The sequence below is a fragment of the Notamacropus eugenii genome, chromosome 7 (assembly GCF_028372415.1).
Source record: "Notamacropus eugenii isolate mMacEug1 chromosome 7, mMacEug1.pri_v2, whole genome shotgun sequence".
Taxonomy (NCBI): domain Eukaryota; kingdom Metazoa; phylum Chordata; class Mammalia; order Diprotodontia; family Macropodidae; genus Notamacropus; species Notamacropus eugenii.
Window position 1 is genome coordinate 28,348,811 of NC_092878.1, and position 17,117 is coordinate 28,365,927.

The window sequence follows — 17,117 nt, forward strand, 5'->3', positions numbered from 1 at the left end:
GTGGGAACTATGGAAGAATGAGAAAGGAAGACAGAACTGTGGAAGGTACTTTACCAGTCTCTGGCGGTCACATGTAAATCACAGTTTTCATTCTGAGAACCAAGAAAGGGGAAGAATCATGTGAGTGTTGTGATATTTCAAAGCAAAATAGCCCCCACCAGAGGCTTACACATTCACTCATCAATGCTCGTTGACCCCCGACTCTGCCCACCATCCCCATGAGCTCAAAGCATCATCCTCTACACACCTTCACCCTCCACCTTCCTCACATTCTGTCTTCTGTGCATGGTTTTTCTACTCAGCCTTTCAGCACCTCTTTGCCTACCATGCTGTAGCCCCCATGTATCACCAAACAACTCCTTAGACACCATCTTGCCCCCATAGACATAACTCCTATATTTTTCTATTAGATAAATGCCCACTGCACCCTGAAACAATGTTGTCCATTCCTCTGCCTCTCATGTGAGCATACGCAAGTAACCTTCACAATCTGATCTGATAAACCTAATTCTTTTACCCCATCTCCACACCACCTCTTGCCAGCAGCTCTCTGACTCAAATGAGTCTGGCTAGGGAGCCCAGGTAATGCTTCTCTGATTCCTAATACCTACCATAGGTACTATCAGCTCTTGTCTATCTGGGAGGCAGTCCAGGGACATGCAGACAGAACGGTTTCTTTTATGGGTACCACAGCAGCAGGAAAGCTAAGAGAGAAGTTTCTTTAAAAAAGAGAATAAGGTTTCTCCAATAGGCTTGGTACCCACTCTCCCTCATTTCCCAATGGAATTGTCTGAGAGCCAGTTAGGCTCTGAAGCTCCCCATGCCCACAGATTATTTATAAACACCCAGTGCTTCCTACCCCACAGATCCATCGGTTCCTGGGTACCTCCACATGCATTTGGGGCTGGAAGTATTTGGTGCAGTGGAAGAAGGCAAGATCTGGGCATTGGTTGCTGGAGTTGTAGCAGGGTGAGATATACTGGGTGTTTTCATAGGATTCATTCACTGTCACAGTTAGCTGCTTTTCTACGAATAGAGGGCAGAAGGTCACAGAATTTGAGTGTTGGAAGGGACATTATGACAACATACTCCAACTTGTATCTGACAAAGAATCGCTGCTACAACTTATTCAATAAGTGGCTATCCACATAATAATATTCACATAATATCTATCTATCCAAACAGCTACCAATCCTCTATCTATCTATCTATCTATCTATCTATCTATCTATCTGTTTGCCTGTCTGCTTGTTTGTCTGTCCATCCATCCCCATCCATCCATCCATCCCTCCATCCCTCCATCTCTCCATCTCTCTCTATGTCTATCTATCTATCATCTATCTATCTATCTATCTATCTATCTATCTATCTATCTATCTATCTATCTATCTGTTTGCCTGTCTGCTTGTTTGTCTGTCCATCCATCCCCATCCATCCATCCATCCCTCCATCCCTCCATCTCTCCATCTCTCTCTATGTCTATCTATCTATCATCTATCTATCTATCTATCTATCTATCTATCTATCTATCTATCTATCTATCTATCTATCTGTTTGCCTGTCTGCTTGTTTGTCTGTCCATCCATCCCCATCCATCCATCCATCCATCCCTCCATCCCTCCATCTCTCCATCTCTCTCTATGTCTATCTATCTATCATCTATCTATCTATCTATCTATCTATCTGTCTGTCTGTCTGTCTATCTACCTAACCTCTGCTTGAAGATCACTAGTGAGGGGAAACTATCACACTTAAGGTAGCCTACTCCAGTTAGGGATAGTTCTAAGGTCATTTGGCAGTACAGCGGCTTGGATCCTGTACTTAGTGTCAAGAAGACCTAAGTTCAAATCCCACCTCAGATGCTTATGAATTCTGTTTCTTTAACCTCAGTGTTATCATCTGTAAAATGAGGGAGTTAGACTCTATAGCCACTTCTCCTCCAACTCTAAATCTATGATCCAATAATTGCTAGATTTTTCCTGACATGAGGATAGATATTTCTCTTTGCAACTTCCTCCTACTATTCTTGGTTCTGACTCCTGGGACCAAACAGAACATGTTTAATTCCTCTTTTACAAGACAGCCATTCAAATACTTAGGAGTTATTTTCTTCTTCCTCTGCTTTCCTTAGTTTTCTTCAGGCTAATTATCCTTACTTCCTTCAACTAATCCATGCACAATAGGGATTTGATGCTCTTTACCATTATGGCTTCTCTCCTCTGGACATGCTCAGTTTGTTAGCGGTCATCCTTATTGCTTTACCCAGAATGGAACACAATATTCTAGATGTGGAGAGGCCAGGGCAAAGGATAGCCAAATGATCACTTCCTTATCATCACACTGACTCATATTATGCTTGTACCCCATTAAAACCCCTAGATTTTTTTCGGACCATCTATTGCCTAGCTATGCCTGCCCAATCCTATACTTGTAGAATTGATTTTTTAAACCCAAGTGGAAGACTTTACATTGATCCTTGTTGAATGTCATCTTATTAGGTTCAGATAAGGTCAGGAGTGGCAAACTTCAGCTACAGGCCAAATCCAGCTCCACATCTGTTTTTGTATGGCCTATGAGTTTTCACATTTTGGATTTTAAAATATAAATATCATTGCTAGGTTGCAGGTCATACAAAAAACAAATTTCATGGTGGGCTGAAATCAGACCACTAGCCCCTAGTTTGCTGACCTCTTCTAGATGGTTAAGATCTTTTTGGCTCCTAACTCTGTCATCCAGTGTATCTGTCACCAATCTACCTCTCTGAGCTTTGTGTCATTTTTTTCTCTGCCTTTGTTCAATTCATTGATAAAAATGTTAAAAACCACAAGAGCAAGAACAGATCCCTGAAGAATCCTACTTGTTACCTCCTGCCAAGTTGACATAATAGGTGCTTCGTAAATGTTTATTAACTGACGTTAGGAAACCCAGTAAGAAAACAGGTTTTGGACAGCTCTGTGGCCTCATACAAAATACAAATAGAATAGAATAGCAGAGCAATGACTTGCTTAAGAGCTTTTTGGAGGCTCAGAGGTGTCTCTGGATAATCTTCCTCCTGATTCTACCTCATAAGGCTAAGATTATCACCAGAAGAAAGTCCCCAGATGTTCCTTCACAAACTCATTATGATGCCACTTTTCAGAAAGGACAAATTGAAAGCTGGATGGGCCCTTTGAAATCAGCTAGTCTAACACCTTCATTGTAGAGAAGAGAAAACTGAGGCACCAAGAGTTAAGGTACCTAACTCAGGTCTTCCTGAGGTGAAGTGACACAGGTATTAAATGGCAAAGCTGGCGTTTGAACCCAGCACCCTTCCCACAGCACCACACTGATGTTGTCAAGGAGGATGCTGGGCAGATGAGGGTTAGACTTGCAACCTCTGAAATCCCTTCTAGCTTTGACAGTTTATGACTTAAGAAGTGGCAGAATTAGGGGCAGTTAGGTGGTGCAGTGGATAGAGCACCACCCTGAAGTCAGGAGGACCTGAGTTCCAATCCAGACTCAGACACTTACTAGCTGTGTGACCCTGGGCAAGTCACTTAACCCCAAATGCCACCCCCCCCCAAGACTATCACATGCAAAGAAGTGACAGGATTGCCTATGGAATCCTCCCTCTCTACACCCCAAAGTGATGCTTCAGTTCCTTCTCCACTCCCTACATAGCACCCACTTCCTTCTTCCAACGTTGAACATTTGTTATGAAACCCTGGACCTCTGCCAAGCTATATCCAAATCTCCTAAATCATCAGGAGGATAGGGAGTGGGATCTATGGAAGTCCCCAGGAGGGTAAGAGAGAGCCCTGAGTATCCTTTTTAGGAGTAGTTCCTACAGTTTGATCATGAGAGAGATTTCTCCTAAATATTGAGAAAGGAAGAGAAAAACTAGAAGGTACACAGAAGGGACTGATACAAGTGGGAGGTACAAGTTTTGAGGAAAAGAGTAAGACACTGAACCCAGGTTCCCTGCTGGAAGGCTATTCAGAAAAGGGAAGGGTCTATCAGATTTGACCTGAAGGCAAAAGACACCCATGCAGAAACAGGCTTTGATCCTTTAACTTAGGGGGAGGTTAGAGGGAAGGAAAGAAAAAGAAGTAAAGGAAATATGATAGTCTTGTAATGAAAAGGGAAAGATAAGGATGCCTCCAAGGAGAGATGAGAAAAAGGAATCTCCCTACTTTCTTTGCAGAAGTGGGGAAGATGGGTGTGGAATATTGCATGTACTTTCAGATGTGGTTAATGTGATGGCTTAATTTTGCAGAATTGTTCCCCCTTCTCCCTTTTAAATTTTTTATTCTTTGTCATATGGGATGACTCCCTGGGTGAAAGAGGATTATGTTCAGATTCAGAAACAAAGTAATGTAAAACAAAAAATATCAGTTGCTTTTAAAAAGAAAATTAAAGAACAGGGAAGTTAAGGGCTAGGGATTTGAGGAGAGAAATTTCTCAGGGTCACAGGATTTTAGAGTTGGAAAGGATCTTACAGGACATTTTGTCTAACCTCCTCAAATGAGAAATTAAGACTTTCAAAGTATTTCAGATACTTGCCCATGGTTACACAGATGGTAAGTAGCAGAGGTAGAATTAACTTTGCAATTAACGTTTTATGAATTTTTATTGATTTCTTTTGTTCTTTTACATCATCAGTGTGATGAAAGATACATCTCTCAGTATCTCTTCCCTTTCAACTCTCAGAAAGCCACCTCATATAACCATATTTTTTTCAAGAAGGGGATGTGGAATCAGTAAAACAAATTAAAATGATGGGGTGCTTGGGTGCTTGTACTTGGACCCCAATTCCAAGATCACATTTCTTCCTACCTTCAAAACACTATCCCTGACAGTTTTCTCTCCAGCCCAAGGACACTATGCCTAGCAATAACTCATGAGTGAAATCCAGCAAGACAAACTACCTTTCCCCACAATAACTCATGAATGAGCCCCAGTAAAACAAACTATCTTTCCCTATGACAAAAACAAGTGGACTTCTGAAGAAATTCTCTTGCAAAAACAGGACTATCTTGTAATCACAGAGTTAATCTTGTATTGCTTCCCAAAGTTACCATATTCGATGCAGAGATCAAGCTACAGACATCAACTCTCAAAGCTATCTTGCTACAGATGTAACAGACCAAAAATACAACCCTGAGGAATCTCTTTCCCTGGTTTCTAGTAGGAAATGATCAGTGACCAAGGTTGTAAATTTTCACCTAGTTAGTATATCTGCCGGATAATCCACTACTTTTCCTGTATAAGCTTTAGCATCATTCCAGTTAGGTTGCAATTTCCTTAAAGAATGAAAATTTTGGCATTACAATAAACCTTTGCCAACTTGACTTAAAAAATGCTTGAGTCCATGAATTCATTCAAGATGACCCTCTCCAGTACCCTGATCTTTGGGGGGAGGGGGGTCCCTGAATCCCTTTAAACCACATCACATGTATCAAAAAATGTTTGAAAATAGATGCAATGTGCCATCCTGTGGACTTCCCAGAAATGAGATTTAACCCCAAGTCCTTTAACAATTGCTGGTTTAGCTCTAAGAATCTCTCAGGGAATCTGTGGGCTCTTGAGTACAAAGTCGATTTCAGAGCTGTCCTAAGACAATGTGGGCAAATTTAAATCTAATTAGGATGAGGCTGTTCTGAGGATCTTGAGTGAGTTTTCCAGTACACACCCCTCCTCCCCACCACCACCCTCCAAATTCTAACAGTGCTTCTGAAACCTTGGAAAAGCTAGAACTGACTGGATCTTTCAGATAGAGGAATGCTTGGAGTGGCTTTCCCATACCCCACCCCTGCCCATCAAAGGAAATCAAGTTTCTTACTTTTTCGAGCCTTCTTCTCTTTTTTATGCTTCACATGGACTTCCAAGCAGGAAACTTGTCTAGACTGTAACAAAGGAAATCCCTATAAAAATCCTCTGTGGCACAGTCTATCCCTGACTGCTCCTGACCATAGGAGAGGGTGTTGACAGGAGGAAAAAGGGGTCAAAGTGACAGGGCAAGTGTGTGTGTGTGTGTGTGTGTGTGTGTGTGTGTGTGTGTGTGTGTGTGTGTGTGTGTGTGTGTTGGGGCAAAATGGGTCCCAGAAAAGGCTAAGGCAGGGTTAAAATACAGAGCCACCACAGGAAGGAAACGGTTCAGAGGAACCAGAGGCTTTATCCAGATCTGGAGAACAAGGCCTGGGAAGCAGGCCTTTCCTTGGCTACAGAGGAAATGGGTAGCTATTTATATCTGTGTTCCTATGCAAACAAACAAGACTTTGGAGGAGCTACGTGGAAAGGAGAATCATGAGAAGGTAGAGGCAAATCAGATCCCATTACAACAAGATCCTAAGGCCTATTCAGATTCTTTGTGATGCCCTAGAATACTGGGTTATTGCATAAATTTGCTTGTAACACCTGGATTGACAGCTGCAGCTTGGAAAGCTTTGTTTGCTTTTGGAGATTTGGGATGAAGAGAATTTGAGTTGTGGTGTGAGGGGTTGGTAAAAAAAGAGGTCATTACTTCAGTAACAAAAGATCTTCAAGATTAAGGAGTTAGCAAACGGGCCAGGTATGCATACATCTGCAGGGAAGGGTGTTCCCTTTGCTGGAAATTAGCTGAGAGTAGGGCTGAGCATGGTTCTGCTCCATTGGGGTAGTTGAAGGATCCTACAGAGCATAAGTCTGAAATACCAATGAAATAATCAGCAAGGAGAAGCATGGATCTCCCCTCAAGTGTGCATCCCCAACACCCCAACCATCTACTTTATTTTTTCATACTTCCAACCTGTCCTATAAAAATCCCACTTTGGAGGCTGCAGCGGGTGTGACTTTTCAGTGGGACCAGTAGAGTCCAATATGTGGTCAGTTTCCTCTCTTACAGCCCCATACCCCTTCAGGGCTGCAGGAACTTGTTCAGCTAGAATTGCTCAGGGAGAAATAGTTACCACTAGCACGCCATTGGTGAGGAGGCTTTCAGGTGGAGTGGGGCTGAAAAACAAGATTAAATCCCCCAGTCAGCTGGTGTTTCTTGCAGAAGCACCCCTTTCCCCAGAGTCAGTCAGGCCACAGGATGCTCTGAAGGGACCCTGGGAGCCCAGATCTTGGCTAGGATTTCTACAGTGGTTACAATACCTTCCCCACACCTAGCACCAGCATCTGGTGTATCAGCCTAAGGACTACCAAGGATACATGAATTCAAAGAGTCATTTGTTTGTAAACCCAGCTTCATAGTCCTTCCCACTGAAATTAAGGATACTCTTCCAGTATCTTTCAGATGGAAGAGATTTTGGGAGGGTAATAATTTAACTATCATTCTGAAAAGTTTAACTGTCATGGTGGGACAGAGATTGTGTGAGGTGCCAAGGGGTGCTGAGGACTTATTTCCTGAGAAACTTGGTGAATTAATGATCAAGGAGAAAGGCTAGAGACATTTCCTGAGACAACAGAGTTTAGCTCTTATGTTATAGTGAAGGGATCCTAAAGAAAATTATTGGGAAATTTTGTGAAGTCAGAGAGAGGTGAACAGAGAGACTATCTGTCCAGAGTTGAAAAGCCTACAATGACAGGTGATAACTAGAGGTGACTGACTGTAATTTTTCTCATTGTGATGTAATGTTGAAATATTTAAATATATCTTTGTATTGTATGTCATCGTGCGAATCAATTAAAATCATGTATGCATAACACTGACATTACGTCATATATATATATATGGGTTATGTATATAAACCAACCCTACATAGCTTATAACACTGATATAATAATAAGAGCCAACATTTGTATAGTGCTTATCATGTGCTAAGTGCTTTACAATTACTATCTTATTTGATTCTTAGAACAAATCTGGGAAGAAGGCACCATTGTTCTCTCCATTTTACAGTGGAGGAAAACTGAGGCCAACAGATATTAAATGACTAGCCCAGCCACACAGCTAGTAAGTGTTTGAGGCGAAATTTGAACTCAAGTCTTCCTAACTCAGACCTGGTACTCTGCACCACTGTGCCACCTGACATTTATGTCTATGAGAAAAGGAGTTTTGATATTTAGAGAGAAATGAGAGAAAGCTTATGAGAAAAGAAGGCACTGGTTTGATTAATGATCTGGAGTGGGAGCTCAGAGCTAATTTATTACTGAGAGAGATTATGTATTTATCTTAATTTATGAGGAAATAGTAATATCTTGACTGGCCTAGGACTTAGAATAAGAGCTAATGAGATGAGTCAGTAGCAACTGAAGAGAAATACGATCACCCCATCTTGGCTACCGGAGATGGAAGAATGGGGCAGGGGTGAGATGGGGAGGTTATTCCTAAACCCTGCTAAACATTCATTTATTTATTCAACATATCTATTGAATATACTTACTATATTTAAGGCATTGTTTTTGGTACTTATATGGAAACTAGTAGGGGCCTAGACTTGGGAAGCAACCACATGGAGTGATATGGGAGCTCACTCACCTCTCCTCCAGCAAGAATTCCACTTCTAGTTCCTCCATGCCCTACGAGGAAAAAAGGAAAGAAAGAAATCACCTCTCAGTTATGACCCTGTTCATCTGATATCCTCCTGCCCCAGAGAAGCTCTTGCAAACACAGACACTATTGGTTTTTAAGATACCTAAATGCCTCTTATCCTCTTTGTAAGGGTTGCTATTGAAGTCCATGAAGTATGGAGCACTGATTATGGTTATTGTAAGATCTGGAGCTGGAGGCACCCTTTGAGATTATTTACTCTAACCTTTTCATGTTATAGTTGAAGAAACTATCTCAAAAAAGGTGAGGTTCTTTGCCTAAGGCCCCAGAGGAAGGCAGAGAACAAAGAATTAAACCTGCAAGGGACTTTAGAAATGATCTAATCTAGTGTCCTTATTTTATCAATGAGAAATTGAGACCCAGAGAGGTCCCACAGGTTACATATCATAGACTTAGAAGAAGAAGAAATGTTAAAGGAGCACCTTGTCTGGCCTTTCTGTTTCAAAAACCTAGTGAAGTTAAGTCCATGGCTATACAAGTAGCAGAACCAGAGTTCAAAGCTAAGTTCTTTAGCTCTAAATCGTGATTTTTGAGGCCTCTTTTTCTGACACATAATAAATCCCAAAGCTTTTCTTTACTTGTGATATCTCCACCAGTTACTGTTCTATACCAGTCATTGACCCTGACAGGTACACCAACATTTGAGTCTGGCATTTGAGTTTGGTCATGGAGCACATAAAGGTGAGTAAGGTTATATCATGTCACCTTTCTAAAGCAGTTTCTTCTTCTGTAATAAAGGGAATAATCTCTACGATTCTTGGGATGGGGGTCCAAAACACACTTGCACTTGGGTCCAAAAAAAAAATCACCTTCACAAGTACAAGATGGTTGGGGAAAGCTAAACAGTATTTAGTATTTAGCCTCATGGCAACTGAAAAAATGCTAATAAGATATTAGGTTGCATTAAGAAAGGCACTGCTTCCAGGATTAGAGAGGCAATTGTCCTGCTCTACTTTGCCTTGTTTAGACCACTTGAGTATGGACTCCATCTAGAGGCCAACTCAATGACTGGTGAATCCTTACATGGAATTTCTATTATGAGAAGGCCCAAACCACACTTACTTTTTTACCCTTACTTACTTTTCTTAATTACTTATCTTATTCTCCACTTCAGGTTCCTTTTGATCTACTCAAGTCTCCACAATGGTCACTGGTTAATATGGGTACCCTCTTTTCTCCCTATTCTCTTTCAGCATCCTTTTATGTTTTGTCTTCCCCTCTTAGCAGGTCAAGGTTGCCATGCCAACCAGTACAGGCCCTTGGGTCACCAGTGATCTCTGTAGTTCCAGACTGAGCAAGATAAGGGACCCAGTCTCATAAAACAAAAGCAATAATTCAAGAACATGAGAGATTTAACCAGATCTCTCTCCCCTTCCACGTCCGTCCCTATTTAATTAGGCCTACTGTAAAAATCTAGACTTTGGCTTAGTGGAATTTTGTCTGCCCAACCAGTCTAACATTCCTACTGAGTGGGTTCAAGGTGGAATTAGGCTGTTCATCTGTTGAAGCAAGAGGCAACACCTGGGGAAATTTGGGCAAGTCATTTAACCTCTCTGGGCCTCAGTTTTCTCATCTGTAAAAACGAGTTGGTCCAGATGACCTCTAAGGTCCCTTCCAACACTGTATCTGTGATACTATAAAGGACCTACAATGTGTATTTAATACCTTTACCTACCTCAGGGTTGAGTGGAAATTTCACATGGGTCCTCTTTCGGAAGCAGAGCTTGGTGAGGTCATAGAGGACAGTTAAGAGGCGATCATCTGGTGTGAGTGAGTCCTCATCACAGACATTTAGTTCAAGCACATTCTAGGGAAAGAGACAAGAAAAGGGATAACGGAAAAGGAGAATCTTCAATTACCAGAACTTCATTGCCTTAATTCTTGAAAGAGAGAATGAATATGAGCAGACATTGGCCTCTCTGAGGATACGATCTTTTCACTGTCCGTACCTAGCTCACCCCAGATTACTTACCACTCCTTAATCCCATTCAGATCTTTTCACTGCTCCATTTTTTATACGTAAGTATCAATCTTAGCCCTATTAAGGCACAGATTCTTTAAAAATCTAGCCTGTTCAGCAGTTCTCAGAGGAAGAAATTAAAGATATCTATAGTAATAGGAAAAAATGCTCTAAATCACTATTAGTTAGAGAGATGCAAATCAAAACAACTCTGAGACACCACATCACACCTATCAGATTGGCTAACATGACAAAACAGGAAGCTGTGGGAAAGTTGGAACACTAATTCATTGTTGGTGGAGCTGCAAGCTGATCTAACCATTCTGGAGAGCAATTTGGAACTGTGCCCTAAGGGCTACAAAAATGTGCATACCCTTTGACCCAGCAATATCACTACTAGCACTGTATCCCCAAGAGATCATAAAAATGGGAAAGGGTCCCACATGTACAAAAATATTAATAGCAGCACTCTTTGTGGTGGCCAAAAACTGGAAATCAAGGGGGTGGCCATCAATTGGGGAATGGCTGAATAAATTGTGGTATATGAATGTAATGGAATACTATTGTGCTGTCAGAAATGATGAACAGGAAGACTTCAGAGAGGCCTGGAAAGACTTATATGAACTGATGCTGAGTGAAAGGAGCAGAACCAGGAGAACTTTGTACATAGCAACAATCACAGTGTGAAAGAATTTTTTCTGGTAGACTTAGAATTTCATTGCAATGCAAGGATTTAAAAAATTCCCGATGATATTTTAAGGCAAAATGCCTTCCATATCCAGAGAAAGAACTATGGAATTTGATCACAAAATGTAGCAGCTCATTTTCTTTTGTATCACACTTTGGTTTGTTTTAGGATTTCTCCCATTCATTTTAATTCTTCTACACAGTATGACTATAGTGAAAATGTATTTAATAGGAATGTATGTGTAGAACCTATATAAAATTGTATTCTGTCTTGGAGAAGGAGTGGGGAGGGAGGGAGGGAGGGGGAGGGAGGGGGAAAAATCTAAGTTATATGGAAGTGACTGTAGAACACTGAAAACAAATAAAATAATAATAAACAAAGAAATTCATATTTGCTATTTTTCTTATGCAAATCAATAATTTTGGGCCTTAAGCCACATTGAATATCTAGCCCATGAATATGTATGTTGTGGGATGCTTAGGTAACCTTTACATGGTTTGACAAAAAAGAAAATCATTAACAGTGTAATTCCAGTATGATATCTGAACTTGTTTTGTAAGGGTGTCTGCGTATTAAGATGGCCTTTAACATATGGGCACTTGCCTAGATCTATGGTGTCATTGTTCAGTTGTTTCAGTCATGCCTGACTCTTTGTGACCCATTTGGGGTTTTCTTGGCAAAGATACTGGAGTGGTTTGACATTTCCTTCTCCAGCTCATTTTACAGATGAAGAACTGAAACAAACAGGATTAAGTGGCTTGCCCAGGGTCACACAGTTGGTGTCTAATGCCAGATTTTAATTCATAAAGAGGAGTCCCCCATATTTTAAGCAAAGTTCTCTATCCCCTGCACCACCGAGTTGCCTTACATAATATATAGCATATCTTATATGATAATAAAGTTTAGTGTTATCTGTAGTGAGGAATATGATAGTAATGAACCATTTATATTCTAGAATAATAAATGACAAATCATAATAATAATGATGAAAAAAGAATCCAGCCTGTTCTATTGGAGTTACAATAAACCTTGCAGCTCTGACTGGAAGAAGGCTTGAGTGCTTGAATTCTTTCCAGGCAGACTCTCCCTGTACCCTGACATTTCAGGGTTCCCAGCAACACCAAACTGCATCAGATAGAGAGTTGACAGGGTTGTTAGAAACTATCAAATCTAACTGTCTTATGAGGGGAAGTAGAAAAGGTGTAGTATAATGGAAAGAGCAGAGAATCTGGAATCAGAAAACTTGGATCTGAATCTCTGTTCAACCTCAGATCTGAGAATTCTTGAAAAACATCATCCATAAAATTGGGGGGTTGAACTATATAGTTTCCTCAGGTTCCTTCTAGTTCAACATCTAAGATTTTTGAATCACAAAACCTGGATTGATTTCCTGGCTCAGCTATTCCCTGTGTGACTTTGGGCAAATGACTTAACCTCTCTGGGCCTCAGTTTCCTCATCTGTAAAATGAAGTGGGAGGTTGGACCAGATGACTTCTAAGGTCCCTTCCAGCTCTCAATCTGTAATCCTATGATTTTACAGATGAGGAAACTGAGGCATAAAGCAGCTTAGTGACTTATATAAGGTCACTATAGTAAGTGGCACAGCTAAGAGCTTCTACTGTATTACATTACTGCTAGGAGAAGACACAAGGATTTGTGAGTAAGAATGGGTGTGGGTGTGGGATGATTGACACAGAGTCCCTCCTGAGATAGGAGAGAGCTAGCACAAAAAGTGGAAATGTCTCCTCCCCTTTCTTATCAGTCTCTTGGGGCCTGGTTATTCCTCTGCACCAAGACTCCCACTCAGAGCCTGCCTCCACCTTGGATGTCAGGCATTGTCAGAATGTTGGGAGGAGGTGGGGCTGGGAACACAATCCTGTGAGCTCCCAAGATATTTGCTTATGATATCACCCTAAACTGGACCACTTCCTCTGGCAGAGAGTGGGATGTGGGAGGATCAGGATGAAAAGAGCAGTCAGTCAAGATGCCCACCCAGGGAAGGAATGTAACAGGTTTCATGGCCCTAAGATCTTTCACTAGGAGGCCCAGAGTAGGGGAAACTGAGGTTTTGGTGCTGAGAGATAGGAGAGACAGAAAGACAGACAAAGACAGAAATATAGAGAGACAGAAAGAGACAGAGACAGACAGAGATAGAGAAATAGAAAGACAACAGAGATATAGAGACAGAGGTATAGAGAGAGGCAGAAAGACAGATAGCAGAGGCATAGTTTGTGATGTGACTCTTATCTAAGTTATGTGGAACTTGTTTTGATGTATTATATGAGATACTGAGGCAGCAAGGTGGCACAGCAGATAGAGCAAAGTCCCTGAAGTGAAAAAGACCTGAGTTCAAATCCAGGCGCAGACACTGACTAGCAGCGTGACCGAGGACAAGTCATTTACCCTCTGTTTGCCTCAGTTCACTGGAGCAGGAAATGGCAAACCATGCCAGTATCTTTGCCATAAAACCCCATGGATGGTATTGGTATGATATGGTTCCCAGGGTCATGAAGATTGTGATTGAACAACTTAACAAGATATTGGTCTATGGCTAGTTTCTGCCAGGTTGTTTGACCTGGCCTCTTTTACCTGGTCAAAAACAAAAGAAAAAATTAATTTGGGAGGGGAAGACCTTCAGAGTTTCGGACCAAAACAGAAAAAACTGCTATTTACACTCACTCTGAGTCAACAGAATCCAAACAATGGTCAAATGAGATCTGTCTGTTCCACTCAACCAGCTCTTTATTTCCTAATCATGACCAAATAATTTCGATGATTATTGTTTTGTCTTATAGTTGGTATTAGGTATCGGCTTAAAAAAATATTTTCCTAGAGATTCTTGACCTTTTGGTCCTCCAGATAAATTTTATTATTATTTTTCTAGCTCTCTGAAATAATCCTTGGGTAACTTGATTGGGATGACATTGAATATGTCAGTTAATTTGCCATTTTTATTCTATTGACTCAATCTACCCATAAGCAACTAATATTTTCTCAATTATTTGTCTGTCTTTATTTGTGTAAAGAGTGTTTTTAGCTATATTCACATAGTTCCTGTACCTTGCCAGGTGGCAGTTTGTAGTTATTTTTAAATGGAATTTTTCCTTCTATATCTTCTGGCTGGATTTTGTTGCCATGAAAAACATACAGAAATGCTGATGATTTACATGGATTTATTTTATATCTGCAACTTAACTGGAATTATTGTTTCAAATTCATTTTTACTTGACCCTCTAGAATTCTCTTAGTAAACCATATCATCTGCAAAAAGCAACAATTTTGTTTATGCTTTGCCTTGTTTATTCTCTCAATTTAATCCTTGTCTTATTGCTACAGCTAATATTTCTGGCATGATATCAAATAGTAATAATGATAATGAACATCCTTGCTTTATCCTTGATCTTATTGGAAAGGTCTCTAGTTTTTTCCTACTACATATAATGCTGGTTCTTGCTTTTAGATAAATATTACTTTTCATATCAAGGAAAGGCTCATTTATTCCTATGTTTTCTTTTTACTTTTTCTTCTTTGGGGTCAATTGGGGTTAAGTGACTTCCCAGAGTCACACAGCTAATAAGTTTCTGAGGCTGAAATTGAACTTGCATCTTCCTGACTCCAGGAGCCAGTGCTCTTTCCACAGTACCACCTAGCTGCCCCTATTCCTACATTTTCTAGTGTTTTAAAAATAAGAATAGTTATATTTTGTCAAAATTTTTTCTTTTCCTTTCTATTGATATACTCATATGATCTTATTGTTCTAGTTATTAATATAATCTGTTATCTTGGTAATTTTGCTAATTTAGAATCAACTCTACATTCCTAGTATAAATCTAGCCTGATCATAGTGTATTTTTTTGTGACATGTTGCTGTTGTCGTTTTGCTAGTTTTAAATTCCTGCATCAATGTTTATTAAAATATTGACCTATAGCAATGATTATCAGATTTTTTATTCTCAGGTCCCCTTTACACTCTTAAAATTATTGAGAACCCCAAAGAATTTTGTTTATGTGGGTCATATCTAACAATATTTACTATATTAGAAATTAAAACGGATACTTTAAAAATGTTTATTAGACTACTTAAAATAGCAATAATAAACTTGTTACATGTTAACAAAAATAATATATTAAATAAAAATAACTACATTTTCCAAAGCAAAAAAAATTAGTGAGAAGAGTGACACTGATTGACATATTTTTACCACTCTTTTTAATGTCTGGCTTAATAGAAGACAACTAGATTCTAATATCTGTTACTGCATGTAATCCATCACAACATGTTATTTTGGTTGAATTACATGAAGAAAATATGATCTCACACAAATATGGAGTTGGAAAAGGGAGGTGTATTTTAACAAATAGTTTTGATGTCACAGACCCCATAAAAGATTCTCAGGGACTTGCAAGTGTCCTTGGATCACACTTTGAGAACATTAGTCCATAGTTTTCTTTCTCCGCTTTGACGCTTCCTGGTTTTGTTATTAAAGCCATATTTGTCCCATAGAAGAAATTTAGTAGGTCCTCTCCTTTTGCCATTTTTCAAATTTATGTAATATTGAAACTATTTTTTTAAATGCTTAATAAAATTCACATGCAAATCCACTTAATCCTGGATGCTCATTTATGACTTGTTCAATTTCTTTTTGTGATATTGCTTAAATGGATCATATCTATTAATATTTACTATATTAGAAATTATAACTGATACCTTAAAATGTTTATTTATTACCTTGATATTTATTGTTATTATCAATCTGAGCATTTAAGTTTTTGTGTTCATTTCATTTAAGTTGTCAGTTTTGCTGGCATGTAATTGGGCAAAATCATTTCTAGTAATTTTCTTCTTCATTTGTTGTGAATTCACCTTTTTCAGTTTTCATTCTGGTGATTTGTTTTTCCTCTTTCTTTTTGAAAATCAAATTAAGTAATGGTTTATCTTTTTTTTAAAAACAGTTCCTACTTTTACTTATTAATACAGTAGGGTTTTTTTTACTTCCATTTTTTTCTAATTCCCTATGTGATTTTTAAAATTTATATTTTTACTTTTAATTAGGTTTTTTAAAAAAATTGTTGGTTTTCTAGTATTTTTAGTTGTGTGCTCAAATCATTGATCTCTTTTTTCTTGTTGATGACTCTATCCAGTAGAGGACTTCTTTGATTGAATGCCATGTTGTCTTGTTGTCATCATCATCTTTAATGAATTGTTTAATTTATTGTTTCTATGATTTCCGCTTCAATCCACCCATTCTTTGGAATTAAGTTATTTAATCTCCTATTAATTGTTACTCAACAGAACTGCCAGTTGGCACTTGTTTCTGTTCCCAGCACTGGGTCAAAGCCCCTTCATGATGAATTCATTAATTCTTCTTGACCTAGTGGATAGTTCCAGGCTCCATTTAATCCTGCACTGTAAGCCTCCACATTGTCACTTTCCTGGGTAGAGTTGGTCCCATTGTCTGAAGACCTCTAGAATCTCCCTATGCCAACCTAGGCTGAAAAGTGACTGTAGCTTTTTCCTTGATGCCCCAGTCAGAACTTGGCCTGGTACTTTTCTAGACCTTTGTTGGAGTAATAGTGAGGGGGATAAGAAGGACAGAGGGGACCCGGACTGTATAGCCTCTTCTTATTCCTCCATCTTGGCTCTCCCTCCAATGAATTTGATATAGATCTGGGGGTCCTGAGCTGAATGTAACTATTTGACCCTCCTTGAATGCTTTGGTGGTTTCTAGAGGAAACCTGATCTTCCCATAGTCCTTGAGATACAAGATAACCTTTGGTCACATCAATCTTTAGGAAAGGTTCTTAATCATTGTTGTGTCATAACCCATTTGATAGTCCAGTGAAGTCTATGAATACTTTCTCACCATAATGGTTCTTCTTAAAAAATAAAATTTAATAAAATAAAATACCTAGTATTACAAAGGAAACCAAAGGTTAGTGAAAATGGAGATGACATT

General features: G+C 39.4%; 1 protein-coding gene across 3 annotated transcripts in view; it reads right to left on the reverse strand.

Annotated features, from left to right (window-relative positions):
• The window catches only part of PLA2G4E (phospholipase A2 group IVE), a 122,422-nt gene that overhangs the window by 33,129 nt on the left and 72,176 nt on the right, over window positions 1–17,117 (reverse strand). For 2 of the 3 annotated variants that reach the window (XM_072624673.1, XM_072624675.1), the window contains exons 4-10: window positions 10,188–10,319; window positions 8,441–8,481; window positions 6,927–6,969; window positions 5,822–5,885; window positions 860–1,026; window positions 612–704; window positions 55–92 (exon numbers count right to left, since the gene is read on the reverse strand). In XM_072624673.1, the coding sequence (XP_072480774.1) occupies window positions 55–92; window positions 612–704; window positions 860–1,026; window positions 5,822–5,885; window positions 6,927–6,969; window positions 8,441–8,481; window positions 10,188–10,319 (578 nt within the window). The remainder of the gene's footprint in view (window positions 1–54; window positions 93–611; window positions 705–859; window positions 1,027–5,821; window positions 5,886–6,926; window positions 6,970–8,440; window positions 8,482–10,187; window positions 10,320–17,117) is intronic. The other variant, XM_072624674.1, reaches the window with a different exon arrangement.